This window comes from Protomyctophum parallelum, assembly GCF_964188405.1.
Source record: "Protomyctophum parallelum genome assembly, chromosome: 1".
In the NCBI taxonomy this organism is placed as follows: domain Eukaryota; kingdom Metazoa; phylum Chordata; class Actinopteri; order Myctophiformes; family Myctophidae; genus Protomyctophum; species Protomyctophum parallelum.
In genome coordinates, this window is record NC_139697.1 from 34,949,720 (window position 1) to 34,973,158 (window position 23,439).

General features: G+C 44.6%; 2 protein-coding genes across 2 annotated transcripts; one reads left to right on the plus strand and one right to left on the minus strand.

The window, feature by feature from the left end:
- Positions 1 to 21,480, plus strand: trak1b (trafficking protein, kinesin binding 1b). The gene is made up of 17 exons (XM_083774103.1): positions 1 to 61; positions 2,882 to 2,958; positions 4,445 to 4,561; positions 5,271 to 5,371; positions 5,949 to 6,057; positions 6,893 to 6,971; positions 7,489 to 7,619; positions 7,933 to 8,007; positions 9,007 to 9,144; positions 10,094 to 10,170; positions 10,639 to 10,845; positions 11,590 to 11,864; positions 13,778 to 13,896; positions 15,031 to 15,253; positions 15,662 to 15,767; positions 19,697 to 19,825; positions 20,442 to 21,480. Exons 2-17 carry the CDS (start codon positions 2,908 to 2,910, stop codon positions 21,112 to 21,114), a joined length of 2,610 nt encoding a protein of 869 aa, XP_083630229.1. The 5' UTR covers positions 1 to 61; positions 2,882 to 2,907; the 3' UTR covers positions 21,115 to 21,480.
- LOC310868920 (ubiquitin-associated protein 1-like) lies at positions 17,956 to 19,242 on the minus strand (the record flags this gene model as incomplete). The annotated part of the gene is made up of 1 exon (XM_083779412.1): positions 17,956 to 19,242. One exon carries the CDS (start codon positions 19,240 to 19,242, stop codon positions 17,956 to 17,958), a length of 1,287 nt encoding a protein of 428 aa, XP_083635538.1.
- Positions 21,481 to 23,439: the final 1,959 nt, after the last annotated feature.

The window sequence follows — 23,439 nt, forward strand, 5'->3', positions numbered from 1 at the left end:
TCGTCGGACGCCAGCATCGACCTGACCACCGAGCAGATAGAGGAAACGCTCAAATATTTCTGTGAGTCCCACGACGCGGAATAGAGGCGGTGTGTTTGTGTGTGTGTGTGTGTGTGTGTGTGTCTGTTTGTACGCAAACACGGAGACTATTGCATATTAGGCAGATCAGGATCATAAGTTTTGTGACTGCAGGCCATGGATCTCAATTCTCAATTTCATCTTATAGACGTCAGGCAAGAGACAATGCACAGCACATACTGTACTACAGGAAAGTCACGAAAGGACAAATGATAACACAACAATAACAGTAAAAATAAACAAAATCAATCATATAATTAACTTGAGGTTTCAGGGAAAATAGGAGTCATACCAACGTTCCATTCCAGATTTAAATGTGCAAAGTTAGTTATTGATTTGGATAATGTTTGTCTGTGAATAAAGAATTTTCCATACAGGATAATGAAATTAATAATATATAAATTCAAGAGCGGCATCTTCTGGATTACTATACTAACAAATTATATCCTTATAAGCAAATTGACACCTTAAAAACTAATATATACATTGTTTGTATATAACAAGGCAGGTGTGCCATCATTAACGGGCTCTCCCTCCTCTCTCCCTTCCCCTCACTCTCAATATGCCCATTTGCGGTGAAGCACATTTCCAGTAAAATCATAGAAGTTATATGGATAAATAATTATGTGCAGTATAACTATAATTGTATTTCTTCACCGCCTGGATTTTCTAGAAATATTGATAGTTAATGTAAAAAGATACAGCAGGCAGATTTGTTTGAGCTCTATGGCAGAGAATATGAAATCACAATAAACTTTATACACATGGAGTCACCATATGACCTAATTGGAGGAAGCCAGAGAAGTGGTTCCCAGTTGTTCTTTTTAATGTTGTCCATAATGGAAAAGATTTACTACTTGAGCATGCACTTCTGCTGTGTGTGGTGTGTGGTGTGTGTGTGTGTGTGTGTGTGTGTGTGTGTGTGTGTGTGTGTGTGTGTGTGTGTGTGTGTGTGTGTGTGTGTGTGTGTGTGTGTGTGTGTGTGTGTGTGTGTGTGTGTGTGTGTGTGTGTGTGTGTGTGTGACGTGTGCGCGTGAGAGAGCGCTAGAGTGGGAGGAGAGAATCACCATGGTAACTGTTGCTTTGGTGAATCGATGCTGCGTGACCTTCAGGCTAGAGGGAGAAAACGGAGAGAACAGAATCAAACCGGAAAATAAGGCAGAGCGGAAGGAAGGAAGGGGGGGGGGGGGGGGTGGGGGTACCATTAGCACTTTTGCTGGTCCCTGATTGGTTCCCTTTCCTGTCCTCATCATCCAATCCGAACATGATGATTTCAGCTTTGGTTTTTCCCTCCGACTCAGCATCAGCTGTTGTTCCAAAACAGATAGGTGCTCTTCTACTCTCTCTCTCTCTCTCTCTCTCTCTCTCTCTCTCGTGTTATGTATACTGTGGGTCAGGGTGTACGTGTTGGAGGGACATCATTCGGTCTGTGAGTACAGTAAGTGCCGTGTTGGAGCAGAAGTGAGAGATTGAGAGATCTTGGGAGTGATACCGCAGGAAGAGGGTTTCTTCTACAGGAGTAAGTAAGTACTGTTTAAAGAGTTATCCCGGTCCTGTCACTTTGTTAACCGGAGAGGACATAGGCCTATGGACAGTATAAGAGCAGGATGTATAGACTGTGTGAAGAAATGGAAGAAAGATAAGAGACATATTTTGCTTTGATGTGATTGAAAATGTTGCTTTGACAGATATATATACAGGTATATATACCGTTTTTTTTAAACGTTTATTTGAGTTGAATTCATGGCATTTTTCATCTCATTAAGAGGATTTTACTGAGTCAGTGGGACTTTTTGACCTCACCCGGTTTTGACATCTCAGGCTTTAATTGCACACATGCACTGGCACACACGCACGCACGCACACACGCACACACGCATGCACGCATGCACGCATGCATTCACAGTTGCTGTATTCAGATTCTACCTCTTGGTTTCCAGTGGTTCAACATTCATCAGCAGGCTATGCAGGCTGGAATGGATATTTGTTTCTTGTCTTTCTAATTTGTAAAAGTGGGACAAGCTTAAATGAAACATTGTCGAGTTTATTCCCTATAGTTCCTTCATAGTCACCCGATAAGTAATGACACCAAAGTGCAGGTCTACAGTAAGTGCAACTCGTGAACTGGTACATCATTGATGATGGGATTCACAGAGTCAATACCACTTCCAGGGAATAATGATGACAACACAATCCTGTGTGCACCATGGAAAACGTTCTCCTCTCAATCCATCCCACTCCATTGGTTGATATACTAATTGCTCGATGAGACCTCCCACAGAGTTCAATAGCCGGTTATCGACCAAACATTACATGACTTGTTACATAATTCCGGCCTTCATTTAGTGATATAAGATCAATCTAGTGATTCAATAGTGTGTGTGTGTGTGTGTGTGTGTGTGTGTGTGTGTGTGTGTGTGTGTGTGGCCTGTCACACGTATTACATAATTGCCTAATCGCAATTATTTACACCTGCTATTTCCACAATGAATTAATGAATTAATGTGTTATTAATAATTTAAGTATAAACTAATTCAATATGTATGTTATTTGTCATAACTGCCCTGTGCAGCCTTTGTTTGTGAAGCCTAAAAACATTTATAATGTTCTAATGTTCAATGAGAGCAACACAATTGAACCCTTAATCAAACTTATTTCAATTTAAGCAAAAATTGCATCAATGGTGACAGCCCTATGCTAGCTAATAGCTATGGCAACGAGATTGGTCATTTCACACCAGATAAAATGTATGTCTCAGTAGATGTGCTGCTGACAGAGTGACTGACTCTGCTCTCTTCCACAGTGCTATGTGCAGACAGAGTGGGCCAGATGACAAAGACCTACAATGACATCGATGCTGTCACCCGTCTGTTGGAGGAGGTCAGACGCTCATACTCTACTCTCTCATTTAACTTAACTGTATACTGAAGCTCTACTACGTATAACCTCTTCATATACGTAGCTTCAGATTCTCATCTACTCTGAATACGATGTAGATACTAGACTGTATTCAATGTCTCGTCTCTTCCGTCGATCAGTCCTGGTCTTTTGTCAGTGATTAATTATATTATATGATTATCTGTAAGTCCTGGGTCTGTTATTTCTTTTAAAACACATGTTTATTGATACAACATCAATACAACATGGTATTTTCAATGCAATTATTCACACTAAAAGCATAGTATAAATATTAGCCTTGTCAGGCTTGTCAGGCCATAAACCGGTGGTCAGCAATCATATTTAATGCTCGTTAACATTTATTTTATTGTATTTAGTCATTTTAATGTTTGCAGCTCTAAAATGGCTCCTTCGCCCATACCCAAAGGTGGCTAAAGGGCCTTCGTGTTTGGAGTCTGCATGTTCTCCCCGTCACCCCTAGAGTTAGGAACAGATGAGAAGGAAGAGGCGTGAAGTCATGTGACTGGATGCCGGGGCTGCGCCGGAAGTTCAATGAAGCACATGGCAGTGGCTGGAGCCGGCTGGAGCAGCTCTATTTTTGAACGATTGAGTCATAATCCGTTCGGGAATATAAAAGAAGACATATCACAGGTTGCTTTCTAATCACTTGCTTTTCGATGTGCACAGTAAATCATTTTATTTAGGCATCTAAACAGCGGCAGGTATCGTTTCTGTCTCGGAGGCATCATCGCAAGATTTAGTTGCTAGACAGGAAACTGTGGGTTTCTCGCGATACTTGGCACGACCCCTAGAAAATTACACAGTGTACACGCCGAAAAGCAACACAGCAGACAATAATGTGTTATATATATTATTTTATATTCCTGAACTGACAAAGGTTGCATTCGTTCATAAATTGCGTCTGTTTATGAGCTGGTCCAGCCGGCTCCATCCACTGCCATTTATTTCATCGAACTTCCAGTGTGAGATTTGCCACAGATGAGCGTCATTGCGGCATCCAGTGACCATGTCTTTTCCTTCCATCTGTTCCTAGCCCTAGGGTAGGTACCCTCACAAAAAAAGTATGCAGTAATCCTGGTCTCTATACTGCCTAACCTGGTCAGCCTGATGGAGGGGAAAGGAAGCAGGTTGGAATAACGTGCTACGTTCTACTAGGGAAACTCCCCCCCCTGTCAGGTGATAAGAAGTGGCCTGCTCACTCCTCATGCATTGAAGGAAGCATGAGCTCAGTTCTGGGCTCTCCCCAGGTTGGCAGAGGGAGAGTAGCGCCCATGATTACAGCTTAGGCAATTGGCACCGGGTGAAAAATGGGTTACAAAATCAAAATACAAATACAATAATAATAAATAAATAAAAACCCCAATAATAAACCCTCTCCTCTCCTCTCCTCTCCTCTCCTCTCCTCTCCTCTCCTCTCCTCTCCTCTCCTCTCCTCTCTGACCAATAGAAAGAGAGAGATTTGGAGTTGGCTGCCAGGATTGGCCAGTCGCTACTTAAGAAGAACAGAATTCTGTCTGAGCAAAATGACTATCTGGAGGAGCAAATGGTCCACATCACAGAGGAGGTACACACGCATGCACGCACATACACGCACGTTTTATTTTACGTAAAGGTGACAACACCACAATGTAAAAACACTGTTACAAGTTAAAGCCCTGTGTGAGTAAAAGTACTCATTGTGCAGAATGTCAAAATATTTTGAAAATAGACGATCTACAAGCTCACAATGTGTCGCATTGCGACGCATTGTGAGCTAGTAGATCTGCTATTTTTAAGTGGCCAAAATATATGGCTGCCTCTGAAGTAGTTGGTGTGTTTTGTAATAATAATCAAAATCCACAAAATCACTAGTAGTTTTCAATTAATTGTAGTGGGGTAAAAAGTACAATATTTTCCTCTGAGATGTAATGGAGTAGAAGTAAAAGTATTGAAAATTGGAAATACTCCAGAAAGTAAAAATTTATATAATACAGTAGAATTGTAATTAAGTACAGTACAGTAAATGTGCTTAGTTACTTCAACCAATGGAAAGTACCGTAAGTAAAAAGCACTTCAGACAAAACAGATAAATCCACCACCTCTCATGCAAGTAATTTACTATATAAAAACACCAACTTTGATGAGGCAGTATTGCTTTGTTTTAAAAAAATATATAAGGTTTTCTTCTTTATTTCCAGAAAAATGTACGGTATATTTTTTCATTTCCTGAAAATATTGTTGGGTGGTTTCATCCTGACAGTCAGCAGCGATATACTAATTGATGTGTTTGTCAGGTGGCCCAGCTGCACCATGAGCTGAACCTGAAGGACGAGCTGCTTCAGTTCTACACCGCCGCTGCCGAGGAGAGCGACGATGACTCCAGCAGCTCGCCAACGTGAGCCTCTTCCTCTCCTCTCCTCCTCTCCGCAACTCCTTGTATAGCGCCACCATGTACTGCAGTGGTTTTCAACCCTTTTCATATCGAGGCCCATTATTTATTATTATTTATTTGAGCCAAGGACCACCATTTGATGATAGACTTTAGCCTTGCACACCCAAGACTAAAGAATATCTACACATTTCTAATCCATGCTGTATTGTTGTTGGTACCATCGGAGAGATAAAAGGCAAACGTTGATCAAAATAAAAAAAATTATACAGTACATTCTCTAATTGTGTAGCCTTCCTGTAAATGAAGTAATGCAGATGTTTATTTAACTCTTGAGAATGTAAAATGAAACCAAATGGACCCGTAAAATTTGGTTTCATTTTACACTCTCACAAGTTAAAGACCAATAAGGGTCCATTTGGTTACCAACTCTCCATCATTTAGCTGGGGACCACCTGGAACCCCCTCAAGGACCACTGGTGGTTCCCGGACCACTCGTTGACAACCACTAATGTACAGTCATTCCTGTATAACACACCTTACAGTTGAACTGTCTGTCTGTCGTGTGTCTTCTGTCCGTCAGGACCGGTAGGAAGACTAAACTGGGCACCGCCTCAGGGAGCTTTGGGAACGACACACTGCAGAGAAAACTACAAGAGCTGCAAGAGGAGAACTTGTCTCTCCGCTCAGAGGTGTCTACTGTCTACCAACACACACACACACACACACACACACACACACACGTCCAGTGTTGTACCCGAACGCGTTCAAAGAACGATAGTTCACGAACGCGTTCTCATTTGGGCAGAACGTGAACTGAACGTACTGTATTTCTGCCTGACGAAAGTCATTGTGAACGCGTTCATTTCTGGCGTGTGTGAACGCCACTTTTTCTCGTTCAACTTCGTTCAAGAGTGAGTGGGGGGGGGGGGTTACAGACGTTCATATCCTGCCACGACGTTATGCTGCTTTCACACGGGCAGATGCAACAGATGCAAAGCTACACTAGTACACCTAGTCACAGACAGTGTCGTCGTTAAGCAGCAGGAGCCTAGGATCCCAGCAGCAGCTGTCCGTTTATCAATAGCACAACCACGAACGTCCAACACATATACAATGAATTACTCACCTAATGCTGCCTGCAGGTTCCATGTTTAATTCCAGCGTGTGTAACCTACATTGTCTAAGTGACCAATCAAATTGTAAATATGGTCGCTAACGTGGTTTAGCGACTAGTACTTTGACAGCTCATCCATCGTAGCTTATTGTTTACAAGTGAAACCTACTTCCTGTGCAGAAACTGCCTCATCAAAATAAGAGCCACTTGTATTGATTAGTCAACACTAGTTTTATTTCCACATCTACTTACAGGACGTTAACATCTCATTTGAGTGCCTGTTAGCATTCTCTAAATCCCTGTCTCTCAGCTGGTGCGCAAATGGCTATAGGCTGTGGCAATAATAATAATTAAAAATAAAAGGGAAGGGAAGGATACATGTGGTGTAATGCATGTGTGTGTGCATGCAGGCCAGCCATCTGAAGTCAGAGACGGAATCCTACGAGGAGAAGGAACAGCAGCTTGTCAATGACTGTGTGAAGGAACTCAGTAAGTTGTCATCTCTCTCCTCCTAGCTCTCTTTATCAATTTCCAAAAAAAAAGGTTTTACTTGTCTCTCTCTTGATCTCTCTTTCTGTGTTCAGCTCAATCGCTGGCAAAGATCATGAGTTCACCCCTGAAAATCTTCTAAACTCTCATTAACATGACATAACAAGTGTCCCTTTAAGTATACCTGGTTTTCACCTTAAGACCACCCACCTGAACTTAAGCCTCGCCCACAGCTGTTGTTGTACGATAAAAAGGGGAGGGGATGATTTTGGTGCGTCACTAAAGCGGTGTATTTCGATTGGGCCTTTTGACTCGGAGGCTTTCAGCTTTCAGGAAGAATAATCCAAAAATACACATATTTTCATTTTATAACCACAACTGGGCGTCCATAGACACATGCAAAACAGAAAAAGTAGGCTACAAATCCATGGCACCCCATCTTTACCGGCAAAACATGACACACGTGCCCCAGAACCCGTCAAATCACGAAAGGCTTGTCTCGCCCTATCTGTTCTAGGGTTGTCCAGTCTCCACATCTCCACCATAGCAGAGGAACTGGCTCGTAAGACCGAGGACGCCGCCCGGCAGCAGGAGGAGATCACACACCTCCTCTCTCAGATAGTAGACCTGCAGAAGAAAGCCAAGACTGTAAGTAACACACATATATACACACACAAACACACACACTCACACACAACAGACGAGAAGAGACACGATGAAGCCAAATTAGGCAAGACGAGACGACACGAGCTGGAATGAGGACACGGCAAGACAAGATCAAATGAGACTAGACGAGATGAAATGAGGCGAGTCTTTGCATAACCTGTGTTTGTGTGTGTGTGTGTGTGTGTGTGTGTGTGTGTGTGTGTGTGTGTGTGTGTGTGTGTGTGTGTGTGTGTGTGTGTGTGTGTGTGTGTGTGTGTGTGTGTGTGTGTGCGTGTGCGTGTGCGTGTGTGTCCAGTGCGCTGTGGAGAATGAGGAGCTCACTCAGCACCTGGTGGCAGCTAAAGATGCCCAGAGACAGCTCACTTTCGAGGTAACGCCAGCACCCGATCCCTCATCTAACACACACTTTCACTCACTCACTTTTGTCTGTGTGAAATGGACTAAGTAAAGCTTGTTTGAGATAGGAGGGTCTGTTGACATCCACACAATTTGTATTCATTCATTCATTCATTCATTCATTCATTCATTCATTCATTCATTCATTCATTCATTCATTCATGCATGCATGCATGCATGCATGCTAGTGGTGTAAACAGCTGACAGGAGAGTGCCACTGCATGATATGTTGACATGCGATTACCGCGTTTTATCACACTTTATCACACATGCTAGGTTAAATGGTAAATGCTAAATGGTGCATTTACATAGTGCTTTTATCCAAAGCACTTTACATAGATTGTGCATTACATTCACCCATTCACACACACATTCATACACCGATGGCGGCGGAAACCATGCAAGGCACCAACCTGCACATCGGGAGCAATTAGGGGTTCAGAGTCTTGCTCAAGGACACTTCGACACTAACTCTGGGGGAGCCCGGGATCAAGCTGGGAACCGTGCGGTTCTCCATCTTACCGATGATCCTAGATTACTGAGGCAGTAACTGTCTCTATACATTTGATGCATTGCTTACTGTAAGTCGCTAAATGTCTAAATTGTAATTGTCTGTAATTTCTGTCTGTCTCACATGATGTCGACTGTGTTTCAACGATAGTGTGTCTGACTCTGTAATGAGCTCACATGATGTCGGCTGTGTTTCAACGATAGTGTGTCTGACTCTGTAATGAGCTCACATGATGTCGGCTGTGTTTCAACGATAGTGTGTCTGACTCTGTAATGAGCTCACATGATGTCGGCTGTGTTTCAACGATAGTGTGTCTGACTCTGTAATGAGCTCACATGATGTCGGCTGTGTTTCAACGATAGTGTGTCTGACTCTGTAATGAGCTCACATGTTGTCGGCTGTGTTTCAACGATAGTGTGTCTGACTCTGTAATGAGCTCACATGTTGTCGGCTGTGTTTCAGCTTCAGGAGCTGGAGCACAAGTACATGGAGTGCATCGAGATGCTTCATGAGGCCCAGGAAGAGCTGAAGAACCTGAGGAACCGGAACTATCCTGCCGGAACTCCCAGACGCTACCACCCCCATGGCTTCTACCCCATGGTGAGAGAGAGAGAGAGAGAGAGCCTGTGTGTGTCTGTTAGAGGTGTGCGTCACGATTCGATTAACGATTCGATTCCACCATGCATTTATTTTCTCACCTTTCTGTATTGCTGCACAAATATGGCAAAAATTTCATCAGTTAATAGAAGCAGCAAGATGCACATTGCACTACCACTTTCATTTCATATTAAATAAAATACAATCGATCGGCGATAATGGATTATGTTACCTCACTGATGCATCGTGATGCATTGTAGAAGAGATAATTTTCTGAGTTTTAGGCAGGACATCTTGGCTCATTATCCTGTGGTATAAAGTATCTAAGTACATTTACGTTAAGTGCTGTACTTAAGTACAGTTTTGAGGTATTTTTTACTTTTACTTCTTCTCCACTACATCTCAGATGTAAATATTGTACTTTTACTATTTGAACTTTAGTTACTAGTTTCTTTGTATATTTGTATTATTATTACAAAACATACAGTAACCACATTTGAAAATAGCCGAGCTATTCAGGACACCCCTTTTGGTGTTTTAAGCATTATGTTATACTTTAGCTGTTGAAAAACAGCAGATCTACAAGCTCGGTCCGCGGCACCGAGTGCAACGCTACAAGCTTGTAGATCTGCTTTTTGAAAAATCGTGAAAATGTGGCGCAAATTGTTCAATATATATTCATTCAGAGCGAACGTTTTTAACTCAAATCTTTGCTTCTGGGGGGCCCTACATATTTTCAGATGGGGTCGGTGCCCAATTACTTATCATTTTGGGGGTCCTTGACATGAAATAGTTTGAAAACCACTGATAGAAACAGTGGTTTTCAACATTTTTTCAGAAAACTGTCACGATTTAGAAGACATTTTGTAGAATCTGTTCTCAGGTCTAAATGGGTTAAGTAAAATAATTGAGTACTTTTCCACCACTGTCATTATTTTATTTTGTACCGTAGGACTCCCTGGCGGCTGAGATTGAGGGAACCATGAGGAAGGACATGTGTCTTGATGACCCTGACTGTGAAGAGCAGAAGTAAGTACATTCACTTACCAAATGTGCTGACCTCATCACATTTTGTGATGACGGCTATGGCCGTTTTTTAGCCCAACGAGTGTTTTTTTGTGCAAAACGAATGCTTGGAATGGATTCAGAATCATTAAAACCCACTAGTTTGACACGTCACATGATACTTATAGCATGATGTATTTTTTTTTTTTTTTTTTTGCCTTATATAGGTTGTTAATGGTATGATCACATATTATGCTAATTATAAAAATTGCTCAACATAGCATCCAGCAGTTTCTAAATGCTGGGGACCCATACTCAACATTTCTAACATAAAACCTTAGGGTACTCATAAAGTCCGGTTCACAATGGGGCGGCTCAATGGGCTGGCAAGTAGACTAGACCTAGTATGAACAAGGTAGAAATAGATTTAAAAAAAGTGTTTACACAACATATTATATACGGTATCTGACAATGTAGTTTTGCTGTGCACAGGACTCACCGCAAGCGTGTGTTTGAGACGGTCAAGAACATTAACCAGACGGCACGGCGGCGCTCGCTGACTCCGTCCAACAGCAACATCCCCGGTTCAAACCAGTCGCTGTCCAGCAGGACCTCGCCCCATTCCAGTGGCCAGGCCACGCCCACCCTAGACAACCGCGCTCAGAGCATTCTGATGGAGACAGCGTCCAATCAGGATAGGTGAGGAGGACGACGAGGAGGGGCATGGGTGGGGTCTTACAGCTGTAACGAAAGCTTTCTTTCACTCACTTTCACGTAGATCGCCATGGTTACAATTTAGGCATTTAGCAGATGCTCTTAATCCAGAGAGATTTACAGTAAGCAAGAACAGAGGTACAATGTGTTGTTCCCGCTTACAATCAAATACATACAAAACTAGAAATGCACTCTGTCGAGGTGCCAAGAGCACGCAAGTACTGCCGACCTCGACACACACGCACGCACGCACGCACGCACGCACGCACGCACGCACGCACGCACGCACGCACACACACACACACACACACACACACACACACACGTTACCTTTTACCACTTTTGATCCAGTCGACCACAGTACTTGTGTGCTCTGCTTCCGCAAGTAATAATCATCAAGAATCATAAGTAAGCTAAGAAGCTAACTTCTGTCTAACAGTAGAACATCTCTACAATAAAGCTATGAGTACTATACACTATAGAGAGCTATGTCTACATAATGCTGTCTAAATAACATAAGTTTAGCCTTTGCATGCGCCTGTAAGGTTGTCGAGGCTAGTGGCTACCCACTGAATATTGGTGCTATTATGGATCTATCCGACATATCTAGATAACCAACTCTGACAGCACAATGTACATTTACAGGCAAACCTTCTATGAATCCGTTTCATGGAAACTTTTTTTTTTTTTTTTTTACCTTTTTGTTCAATTTCTGTTTTCTGCCGTCAGCGCGGACGTCCGTGAGAAGAAGGCCAGCGGGGCCGAGGACCTCAGGCTGGCCCTGCGGCGCCTGTCTCTTCGGCGGCAGAACAACCTGAGCGAGCGGCACTTCTTCCAGGAAGAGAGGGAGCGGAGGCGAGGAGGGCATGGCGGGGGAGGACTCCACGACGGCTTGGGTGGTGGGCTGACCCCCTCGGACAGCATCATGTCCCTGGGGAGCATCCACCTCTGGGCCTCGCGCCCCTACCTCCCGGACAAGCTCCAGATTGTCAAACCCCTGGAAGGTGAGGGCAAGGCGGCGGAGGCGGGGAGGAAGAGGGCGGGCGACCGGCGGTACTGGGAGGCGGGGGCGAGGAAAGGGAGCAAGCGGGGCTGGCAGACGGACGAGGGGGAGGAGAGGAGGAGGCATAGCGTGGAAGGATGGGGGTGGCTGAGGAAGACCAATGCGGGCATAGAGAGGGAGAGGGGGAGGAGGTGGGCTCGAGACAAGACGGGCAGCAAAAGGATGCGAGTGGCGATGGAGAGCATGGAGATGCCGATGTCACTCATGCTGTTCTCTTTCTGGTCTCTGATGCACCATCACAAGTCAAGAGGTTTCACATCCCCGCGTCCCTATTATAAAGACACAAAGCCGAGAGGCTGGCTGTAGAAACACACGCACACACAGAAAAAAAGAAAACCCTAACCAACCCGGTGGTTCCTGCCGGGAATCGATTATGCCATAGAAAGCATAGGTGGGCTCAGGTCTGACTCAGACTTAACCATACAAAACCCAGATACGCCCATATATAGTCATGTCACTAGGACTCAGACATAACCATAAACTAACCCAATATGCCCATAGGCATGCAGATCCGGTTGTCCAGAACCACAGATGTGCACATGGTACCGGCCGACTTACCAACTTAGACTCTGCATCCCAACTTAGACGCATTAAGGAACTATATGTTAAAATAGTTGGAAAGCAATGTTTGCCAATAACACCCTTACTTGAAAACTGATGAGTTAACGAAACCACAGTCCACAACTGATGTCCAATTGAAAGTACAGGTTACTGCTGCTTGATTTTTGTTTGCTTGTGCTTCCCTCTGCTGGTGATAAATCAGTACTGCGGTTAAGTTAGAGCTTTCCTATTGGTTGAAAATACTTTTATTTGTTCATTTTCTACATCATATAGACATTACACATCATCACTACATGTTCTGTTTTCATTTGTGTTTCCATTTTCTATGTTCTTCCTTTACTTCATTATATTTTGATATCATCCCTTATTCTTTTTCTGTTATGCTCATCAGTATGATCTCTATTTAATTTCTGTGTCTGTACAATAAAAACAAAACCTTTCTCATTCTAACCTCCATTTCTCATTTCCTATAATTCTTCTATTGTTTCCAGCGTCTTTCTTTGTGTTTTTTCATTAATAAACTAATGTCATGGTCTGTCTCCTCTTCCCTTGTTCTTCAAGGCTTATTGTTATATATACTGTACTTCGTTGTTACTGTATAGTGTATACCTTTCAATCCGGGAACTCCTTTTTTAGCAACATTAGCTGTTGCTATATCTATCTATCTATCTATCTATCTATCTATCTATCTATCTATCTATCTATCTATCTATCTATCTATCTATCTATCTATCTATCTATCTATCTATCTATCTATCTATCTATCTCGCAACATATTTTTTAAATGTTATGAATTAAATTCAGAAGTTATTCAGAAAATGCCTATCAGGATTTGGAAGGTGTTTTTTTATCGTTCTAAATGGGTTAAAACTAAATGGCTTCCTTCCCCTCAATCTCAAATGTCAGAGTAGTGAAACCCATCCTATCTTTGCGTAATCGTCTTCTACATCACTGGTTCTCAATGTTGGGTCCGGGGACCCCCAGGGGGCCCAAATAAACCCATAACCGGGTCTGTAACTCTTGAGGGTGTGCACCGTCAGGCTCAAGAGTTAAATTAACATCGATAATTTTACAATGTAGATTGGGGACTCAAAGAAGAGTTTCAGACCCGTAAGGGTCCATTAGGACCCCACGTGGACCCCCGGACCAGACCTTGAGAAACAGTACATGATGTTATTCCCAGTTGTGGTCAAACTGCATGGTGTAACTCGACACTGACGCATTTCTTCGCAGAGCGACTGTCGTGTGACAAAGTATAAATGTAGGCTCTTTTTGGTTGTCGTTTCTCACTAGGCTCTGCCACATTGCAACACTGGCAGCAGTTAGCCAAGCCACACCTGGGTGTGATCCTAGACGCCAGGCCAGGAGTTGTGCCTAAAGGCTACAGACCTCTGGAATTAGAGCTGGAGCAGGTGTGTCTTCTGTATATTATGGGTATATGACCAGACAGTATATTGCAGTGGTTCCCAAACTTTTTCATGTCAAGGACCCCCAAATTGACTCGAATTAGCCCGCGGAACCCCCATTTGAAAAGATATGCCAGGGACCCCCATAAGAGAAGGTTTTTATGCCTCTAGCAGTGATTCTCAACCCATTTAATCCCCAGTTTGACAGGGATTAGTCTACGGACCCCCATTTAATGGCATTTCTATCTCCGGAACCCTCAATTTATATTGTAAAATCAATGTTAATTTAACTATGAGAGTGTACAAATGGAACCAAATAGACCCTAATATTTGGTTTCCATTTGCGCACTCAGAGTTAACAGACCCATAAGGGCCCACTTGGTTCCAAACTATCATTTAGCTGAGGACCCCCTGGAACTCCCTGAAGGACCCCACTTTGGGAACCACTGGTATAGCGCCAAGAGGCGTCGAGGAAGAGCCCCGAACAGGACGTCTCTTCCAGGTTTTTAAACAGCTGGTGGATGGAAATAACGCTAGCGGCTTCGACTTGTAGCGTGGGCAAAAGAAAAATGGAAACGCTTTGCCGAGGCTACAAATTGAAGCCGCCACTAGCGTCATTACGTCCACCAGCTGTTTAAAAACCCGAAAGAGACGCCTGTTTTAGGCGCTTTCTTGACACCTCTTGACGCCCCTGTCTGGTCATACCCTGTCTCGTGTGTGTGTGTGTGTGTGTGTGTGTGTGTGTGTGTGTGTGTGTGTGTGTGTGTGTGCATGCAAGTGCATGTATGTACTGTATATTGATGCATAATGTAACTGTTCAAGTTCATCTGTGCATGTCTACTGTAAGTCACTAAGTACAATTACTGTACTTCACTTGAGTATCATAATTTTTCTATACTCAATACTTCTATATATATATAATTTTATAATATATAACCACTTAAGCCCCATGCCATTTTTTACGTTGCCTGTTTGACAAATCTTGAAAGATTTTAGTACGTTTACTTTGGTACTGCAAGTATACTGATGCCAATACTTTTGTACTTCTCAAGTCAAATTCTTTACTTGTATATTTTAATGTTGTGGCATTGATTGAGTTCTCCCACCACTGCACGCGTAACGCTCTCTCTCTGTGTGCAGGTGTACCCATGGGGCGGCTTTGAGGAGGACGAGCCGGGGGAGCAGTACTTCCAGAACCTCCCAACCTCCTCTGCTTCGTCATCTCCAGCTGTGAGCTCCTCCTCCTCCTGCACCTCCAGCACCCCCAACCCTGGGCAGCAGCAGCAGCTCCAGTCCAGCCTCACGGCGCCGACACCACCTTCGCCATCCCCGTCCCCGCATCTCAGCAACACCGACCCTCTGGGTGAGTTTAACCCATTCTGACCTGAGATCAGATTAAAAACAAATTTTTAATCTGATCAATGTTTGAAAATGACAGTTTTCTGAAAAAGCTATGTTTATATGTCAGTCGTTCTTCGATTTTTCAAAAATAGCAGACCTACAAGCTCATAGCGCGCCACTCGGTGGCGCACTATGAGCTTGTAGATCTGCTATTTTTAAATAGCTAAAGCATAACGTAATGCTAACACCAAAAGGGGTTCATAGTCCATAGACTTGGCTGCCACATGACGTCACACACACAAAGCACACACACACAAAGCCACGCATTGGAGCGGCTAGCGTCGCCCAATAGCCACCCTAAAATGTTGTTGTCCTCACAAGTATAGTAATACAATGTGTGTGTGTGTGTGTGTGTGTGTGTTCTTTCCAGCTGCATACTACCCAGGAAAATGCATGGCCCACACCAGCTCCACCTACACGTTCACCACGTGTCGGATCCTTCACCCCACTGATGAGCAGACACGCGTCACACCCAGGTAAGCAGCGGCACACCTGCTGTACCGCAGCGTAGCCTGCTGCTGCGCGTCTGCCACTGTTTATAACTGATGTCCGAGTAATATACGTACAGCGGTTCTGCGCACGCGGGCGCGTTGTTTCACACAATACGAGTCTATACAACAACGAGGTCAAAACACGTCGCGCTGCGTCACAGGCTGGTTGGCCATAATGAGGTCAGAGATTCACATGACAGCCACACTTTTAGAAATTCATGTTTATTGAGAAATGACAACATAGTATATATATATTTATATATATATTTTTACGATATAATGTTTATTTTTTATGACGTTATTGTATGTGATGTGAATTTTGTATAGATCTAACTAAGGGTGGTGGTGACACTGGTGAGTGATGATTCAATTGAATGACAGGATGGCAGTATCACGCGACATGTTCCAAGGATTATTGAATACACAGATAATAATTATTATGATATAGTACTGGTCAAATTATGTGATGAGAAGATATGAATCATAAGAGATATATAAAGGGACAAAGTAACATAGTATAATAGGAATAAGTGCACAATAAAAGATGACGTTTATTGTACATTGCAGCTGGGTTGCACTTCAGCAACAGTTGCATTTCGTATCATTGGGCAATGGGCATACACTGTCTTGATGTACACTGTATCTCACAAGTGAAAAATAGTACAAACACATAAAGAGTAAGGACATTAGTCCTGAAATATATCAGTTTGACATAACATTTGCTAAAACCTTGTCGACCTTAAAACCTGAGGGCGATTCTACAAATGTTTTCTGAAAAAACTCATGTTTCTATCTCAGTGGTTCTCAAACGTTTTCATGTCAAGGACCCCCAAAATGCTGAAAATGTTTTGTACCAGAAGCAAAGATTTGAGTTAAGGATTTTCACGATTTTTCTAAAATGAGCGTATAAATCTGCTTATATCTACTATTTTGTCATATTCTTAATACAAACAGATGTTTTTATTAAGTATAAAATTGTGCTAAAAATGACACAGATGCTTTTCTTCATTCCCTGCCTGCAAAAATCATAGAATATTCTGCAGCGCCATGCCCTAAAATAACGCGCACGGTTGTGCTAGAATCGGAAAAGAATCATGATCTATATGGGACAGTTTGAAAGCTACAGATTCTGGTGTAGAGCAAGCTAGCAGTCCGTGTGGATTGCATTGTGTGAGGTTTTTCCACCGGCCATTGATGTGTCCCGAGGGCTCCTGAGAACCACCAAAACCAAGGACAACCCATAGGTTAGCGAACAGCCTTAGTGAACACTTTAACGGCAGGGAATGAGTAATGGGTTCCCCCAGAGTTATTGTCGAAGTGTCCTTGACCAAGAATCTGAACCCCTAATTGCTCCCGATGTGCAGGTTGGTGCCTTGCATGGTTTCCTCCGGCATCGGTGTGTGAATGTGTGTGTGAATGGGTGAATGTAATGCACAGTAAAGTGCCTTGGATAAAGGCGCTATATAAATACACCATTTACCGTTTATGGGTTTAAAAAAAATCGAATCATGTGGATCTCTGGATCGACAGGGCTCCAATGTGGATCTCGGACTTCCTGTGGGGAGCCTGTGACGTCAGCCGTCTATGACATATCTATATGTATGACTCCAAACACTTGGAATGTGGAGTCATACAGCCTGATGGGAGCCCCCTTGACTTCCATTATCATAGAAATTGAAGTTAAATATTTCAAAAGGTATAAAGCATAAGCGGGTGAAGATTTAGTGGAGGTACTTTTTTCCCCCCAAACATGTTGCACTGTAAATGGTAAATGGTAAATGGTGCATTTATATAGCGCCTTTATCCAAGGCGCTTTACAGAGATTGCGCATTACATTCACCCATTCATACACCGATGGCAGCGGAAACCATGCAAGGCACCAACTAGCACATCGGGAGCAATTAGGGGTTCAGTGTCTTGCTCAAGGACACTTCGACAGTAACTCTGGGGGAGCCCGGGTTTGAACTGGCAACCTTACGGTTACCATCTAGGCACTCTACCCCTGAGCCACCGCCGCCCCTGTAAAAAGACACACAGTCCTCCAGAAGTACAGAGATATCCGTGTGTTTAAGCACAGAGAGGGGTGTGGTCTTTCATCCCTGTTCTCTTCCTCTGGCAGGACAAAGTGTGATAGGGTGGACAGAATGAGGGGGGAGGGGCTATGCTGGCTGGACTAGCTGGCTGCAGCGCGGGCTATAAGGTCGTCTAGAGCCTTGTCCTGATCATTGTTGTGGACCAGCAGCACTTCCTTTATCGTCTTTCGCTCAAAGCCCATCTCGCGGAACCTCGACATGAGTTCGAGGAACCGCAGTGCCTTCTCCTCCGAGCACTGGTACATCTCCAGGGACTCCTCGACCACGCTGGATTCGAAGCCCCGCTCGCACAGACCACTGTGGACGACCAGATAGTCCAACATCCGTTCCACGTTCTGCCCTTGTCTCCGCATGGCCTGCAGGACACTCTGGTACGAATAGCCCATGACCACGATGGTCTCGACACACTGGCGCTCGGTGGGGGTCAGGCCACATGGAGGGCCGGCAGGGCCTGATTTGGTCTGTGTCTGTGCTCCATTCCTAAGATGGCTGGGTGGCTCTGGAGCAACAGTTTCCTGGGTTTTGAGAAGGGCCGGCACGGCGCTGTTGTGCAGGTTTTGTTGAAGGGCGGGGTGAAGGGGTAGCGGGCCGTACCCCAACGGGGTGGGGTCACGGTCTCCGGGATGTGACTGCTTTGGGAAGGTCAGAGAGGGAATATTGCAAGACCGCTCGTCCGTCTCCAGCCCCCCTCTCCTAGGAACAGGAGTACGGGCTCTGTCCGTGTCCAGCAAGGCGGTGAGCCTGTCGGGATTGTAGGTGAAGCGTTGTTGGGCTGGGAGGCTAGTGCTGGTGCCGGGAGGAGGGGGGCTGTCACGCGGCAGTCCAACGTGGGCGCCTTCGGGCACAGACCCGGCAGGAGGCTGATGGGACTGGAGGATGCTGCGGAGCTCCTCCTTATCGTCCAGAGTCTTGAGCTCCAGCTTATCGAACGGGTCCTCCTCACGCTCGAAGTCGGACAGCTTGAGGCCGTGACGCTGCCGGACAGCAGCGGGGTGCGCGCTACCGGGGTCGAGGTTTGCGGCGGGCGGCAGTTGCGTGTTCCTGGGACCCAGGCTGGAGGCGGGCAGCGGCGTGAGAATGGCATCATGGCTGAGTCCTGCTAGAAAGGGGTCCATCCCCAGGGGCGGGGGGCCACGGTCCTCTGCAGAAGGCCGTGGTCTCGTCTCTCCACTGCTGCCGTCCGTGTACCGGGCTAGAACCTCTCTCTCCAGAGAGAAGTCGTACTGCATGGCGGCAAGCACAGCGTCACTGTCTGGTAATCCGACAGGCAGACCCACCTTCGCTGGACAGTGGTACTTGTCATTGATCTTGAAAGGGACTTCGTCAAGGTAGCTGGTGGGTGATCCAGACTTCTTCTTTAGAGCCATTTAGAGAGACACTGAACGTGTTCCGTCCTTATTCGTCCGAAATTCTTGTCCTTCTTTGTTAAACACACTTTCAAAATGTGTTTCACTCGTGTCTGAATCCTTTTCCTGCTTCATTGTGTGATGAAGTACTGGTTATCATAGTACATATTGTAGGATATGTTAGCATGTGTACTTGGAGGCCAGTTTATGACCCGTGCAGTAGGCCAACTCGTCACAGTACATGTAGGCTAGTAGGTGATATCAGTCATCTATGACATAATTACGATGACATCAGTCTGTCATCAGTCAACAAAAGTTTTGCATATGTCCAAATTCATACCAATTCATTTTGGTACGATGATGTGTGACTGCGACACCCCCCCCCCCTCCAACCCAAAGTGTAGTTTCAAATCATGTTTAGTTGAACATTTTGCTTAACAGGCATGTTTTCTATGTCTCCTCCTCTTCCGTGCAGTGTTAACCCAGGCCTTACGTCGTCCTCCTGTGTGATGACCAGCACTCTGTTGACCACTCCTGCTGTAACGCCCTCCTGCACTCCCCGCCGACTCAGCCTCAGGCCCTCCGAGTCCTCCACCAACCTCAGGCACGCTGGACACATTACTACAGCCTGATATTAACCAGTGTTGTTTTTGGCAGCAAATTTCTATTTTAGTTTAGTCACAGTCTTTGGAATGAAACTTTGAAGTCCCCTGGAATATTTTAGCTTTGGTCTAGTTTTAGATGACTGAATATCATAAGGTTTTAGTCGACTAAATCTACAGTTGATTTAGTCGACTAAAATGTATTTTGGCGGGCCTTGATGCCGTCGTAGTCGTATTTTAATCTACTATTCCATACCCGTTCGGGGATATGACATACCCACTCCTTACCTTCTCTCTCTCCCTTCTATCCCTCTGTGGCACACCCGTTATGCAATGCTCAGCCAATCGCAGCGCAGAAAATAATAATAAAAACACCTTAAATATTGTATTTCTTTCATAAAAAGAGAATCTTTCAATGAGAAAAATAAAATATTTAAGGTGTTTTTATTTAATTTTTTATACGTTATAGTATATAACGTATAGGTATAATGTTTTAAGGCATATTTGTCTTATTAGCCAGGGATCCTTTTAATGGCCATTATTTGTATGACAATGAATGGACAACTAAAATGTCATGGTTGTCACAACCCTGATCTGAAGTGTGTCTTTCCTCTGTAGGGAGGCTACCCGCACCACCAGCACCTCCCTTGGCTTAGTGCGCCTCCTGCAGGAGAGAGGGATATCGGCGGCCATGTATCACCAGAGCCAGGGCCTGGAGCACGGCCAGGGTAGCAGCGGAGGACTCCTATTTAGCACCTCCATCGCCCCCCAAAGAGCCCCCCATCCTGACCCCATGCGACCCTCTACTCCTCCCAACTCCCCTACGGGGCAGGGGGGTTCGGCCCACCCTCCTGGCGGTGGCGGCAGCGCGGCGGACACCCCCCTGGGCTTTGACTTCAAGAGCCCGTCCTATGACAACTTCCTGGCGTCGAAGCCGGCTCGCTCCATCCTAAAAGAGGTGACAGGGGACGGGACGAGAGGCCGGCAGAGGGCGAGGGACTGCGAGAGCCAGACGGACGTCACGGTCCACAACCTCAACCTTCTGGACAAGGTGAAGCGTCTGGGCGTGGCGGGTGCACCCGGCGCTAGGGCTGTGAGTCCCGGCCCCCTCCTGGCGCCACTGGGTGGGCTGCGGAGGTCGGGTTCCCCCTTTAGTCCCGACGGGATGAGGAGGAACAGAAGCTACCCGGCGATGGTCGGCGCTAGCATGGCCATGAAGGGTCCCGGGCCCCAAGAGGAGTCGGAACTGCTGCTGGCTTCCAGACTGCCCAAGCAGAGCAGCCTCAAGTAGGCCACGATAAGCGTCAAGGGTTCGGCTGTTGAACGGTCACCTGAGACCCTTTATACTGATACCATTCTTGCCCGTATGATTAATTGTAGCAGTTATACCATAGCACTGTTCAGTGCATGGCCCTTGACACTATGCTCTCTGTAGTGTTGTTCTGGGACTATATTTGGCCACTGCTGCTTTTGTTAAAAGCCATTGAATATTGCCTCAGATCAGGGATATTGAACTGCTGGTGTGGTAACATTCAATGGATATGACATTATCTATTGTTGCTTGTATCCTCCCCTCCCCTCTCAATGCCAATACTTATCTTGTGAGACTGACTCTACCGGCTAGATGTAGTACTCTCACTCTTGCATTTCTTATAGGCAAAAGAACACCATCCTTCACACATTGACACATCATGCCATCACGATAGATGGTGCTTTGTAGATGTACAGAATAAACATTGCCTTTCTCACTCTATCACAGTGGAATAATAATACATTATTCTTATGTACATGTTTTTTAAGAACATACAGTTCTCCAACCCCAATCCTTTTCCTCATATTCTCCATATGCTCCTCCTGTAAGGCTTGCTAAATCCCTCCTGAAGGGAACAAGTCACTTTCTGGAAAATCCTTTAACTGATTTTATGTCAGTATTAAAGATGCATTGGTTTAGTATCCTAATTGGCCATTAGACAGGGAAGTGGATAGTTTGTCCATTGAGCTGCAGGGATCAATACACTGTAGCCACACAGCTTAGGAAGAGGGATGGATAGAAGGAAGACGAGCTGAGGGAGTTAACCACTTATTTACAAGATAAATAGTGAAAATAGCCGATCTACAAGCCCCCAGCGCATTGCGATGTGACCCGAATGAGCTTGTAGATCTGCTATTTGACACGGAGGTCAGATGCTTCCTTCTGCATTTTCCTTTTGGTTTGTGAAAGCGAAGCGATACAGTGCCTCAACAATCTCCATGTAATACTGTTTGTGTTAACCGGTATGTACGTATGTATGTCCTCTCTACACTGGATTGGGGATTTGAGAAAGGTTGCTTCAAAGTTCAAAGATATCTTTACTTCCATGATGTAATCATGTTTATTTATTAAATGATCTTATGTGTTTTAAATCGCTTTTCCTCTTATTGTGGTGTTAGTCGGTTATCGTGTATAACTTATCATCATAAGGTGCTCGTTTGTGCTTTCGGCCCGGCGTGTTCATGAGAGCTCCGTTGAATTGAATACAATCCATCCTTGTCCAATAGGCACGTTAGCAGCGAAGAAAGCTTGACCTGCATAGCAACCGTTGCTAAACTATTTGGATTGGCATTGGACAATCGCTTTTTGGGGTGAGATGACGTAGATGGGGCCCAAACAGGTGGAGCCTGCACCACTTTTCCAACCCGGAAGAAGGGGTGAAAACGCCTCATACGCTGCAGGGTGAGCAGATTTCGGTGCAGTCTCCATTATTTATAACTCTTTGGGCTATGCCCGTGGTTCCCAATGTGGGGTCCGGGGAACCCCAGGGGTCCTTGAGGCAGTTCCAGGGGGTCCCCAACAAAATGATAATTAGGAACCAAATGGACTCTTATGCTGTACAAATGTTCAATTTGGGGTCCATTTGGTTCAATTTGTACACTCTCAGAGTTAAATTAACATTGATTTTTATAATATAAATTGGGGGTCCCAGAGATAGAAATGCTATTAAATGGGCGTCGGTAGCCTAATGCAAAGTTCAAACTGGGGCTCCTTGAAATTAAACTAGTTGAGGATCACTGCTAGAGCTGTAAAAACTTCTCTTATGGGGGTCCTGGCATATCCGCGGCAAGTGACAATTTGGGGGTCCTTGACATGAAAAGGTTTGGGAACCACTGGGCTATGCATTCTGAACTGGGCTATGGCACACAAAGAACACTAGAGGGAGCCACATCTTACAATTAATCACAAATGTAGTTAACAGTTAATTTAGTATTTCCCTCCCTCTGAAATCTGAAATTATCTTGTATACAGATTTATTTGATTACATAGTAGTCGATCTCTATACTCGAAAGAACAACATGTCACAGAGACGGTGACAATTAAGTTAATTTATGACCTAGCAGTTAATTTCGTTTTATTATTCACATTTCTTCCATGTAGCCCATGTTTTGTAATGGCATCATCATGCTATTATGCCCGTGGATATACATAGTGAACTTAACAATGATAAATTAATATGACAATACCTTTTAAATAATCACAAACATGAATTATGTTTGTATTATAGGTAGAGTAGTGGGGCGAGTAGTGGGGCGAGATGGAAAAGGGGCGAACTGACCTGGCTGACCTGTTACTTCATATGTA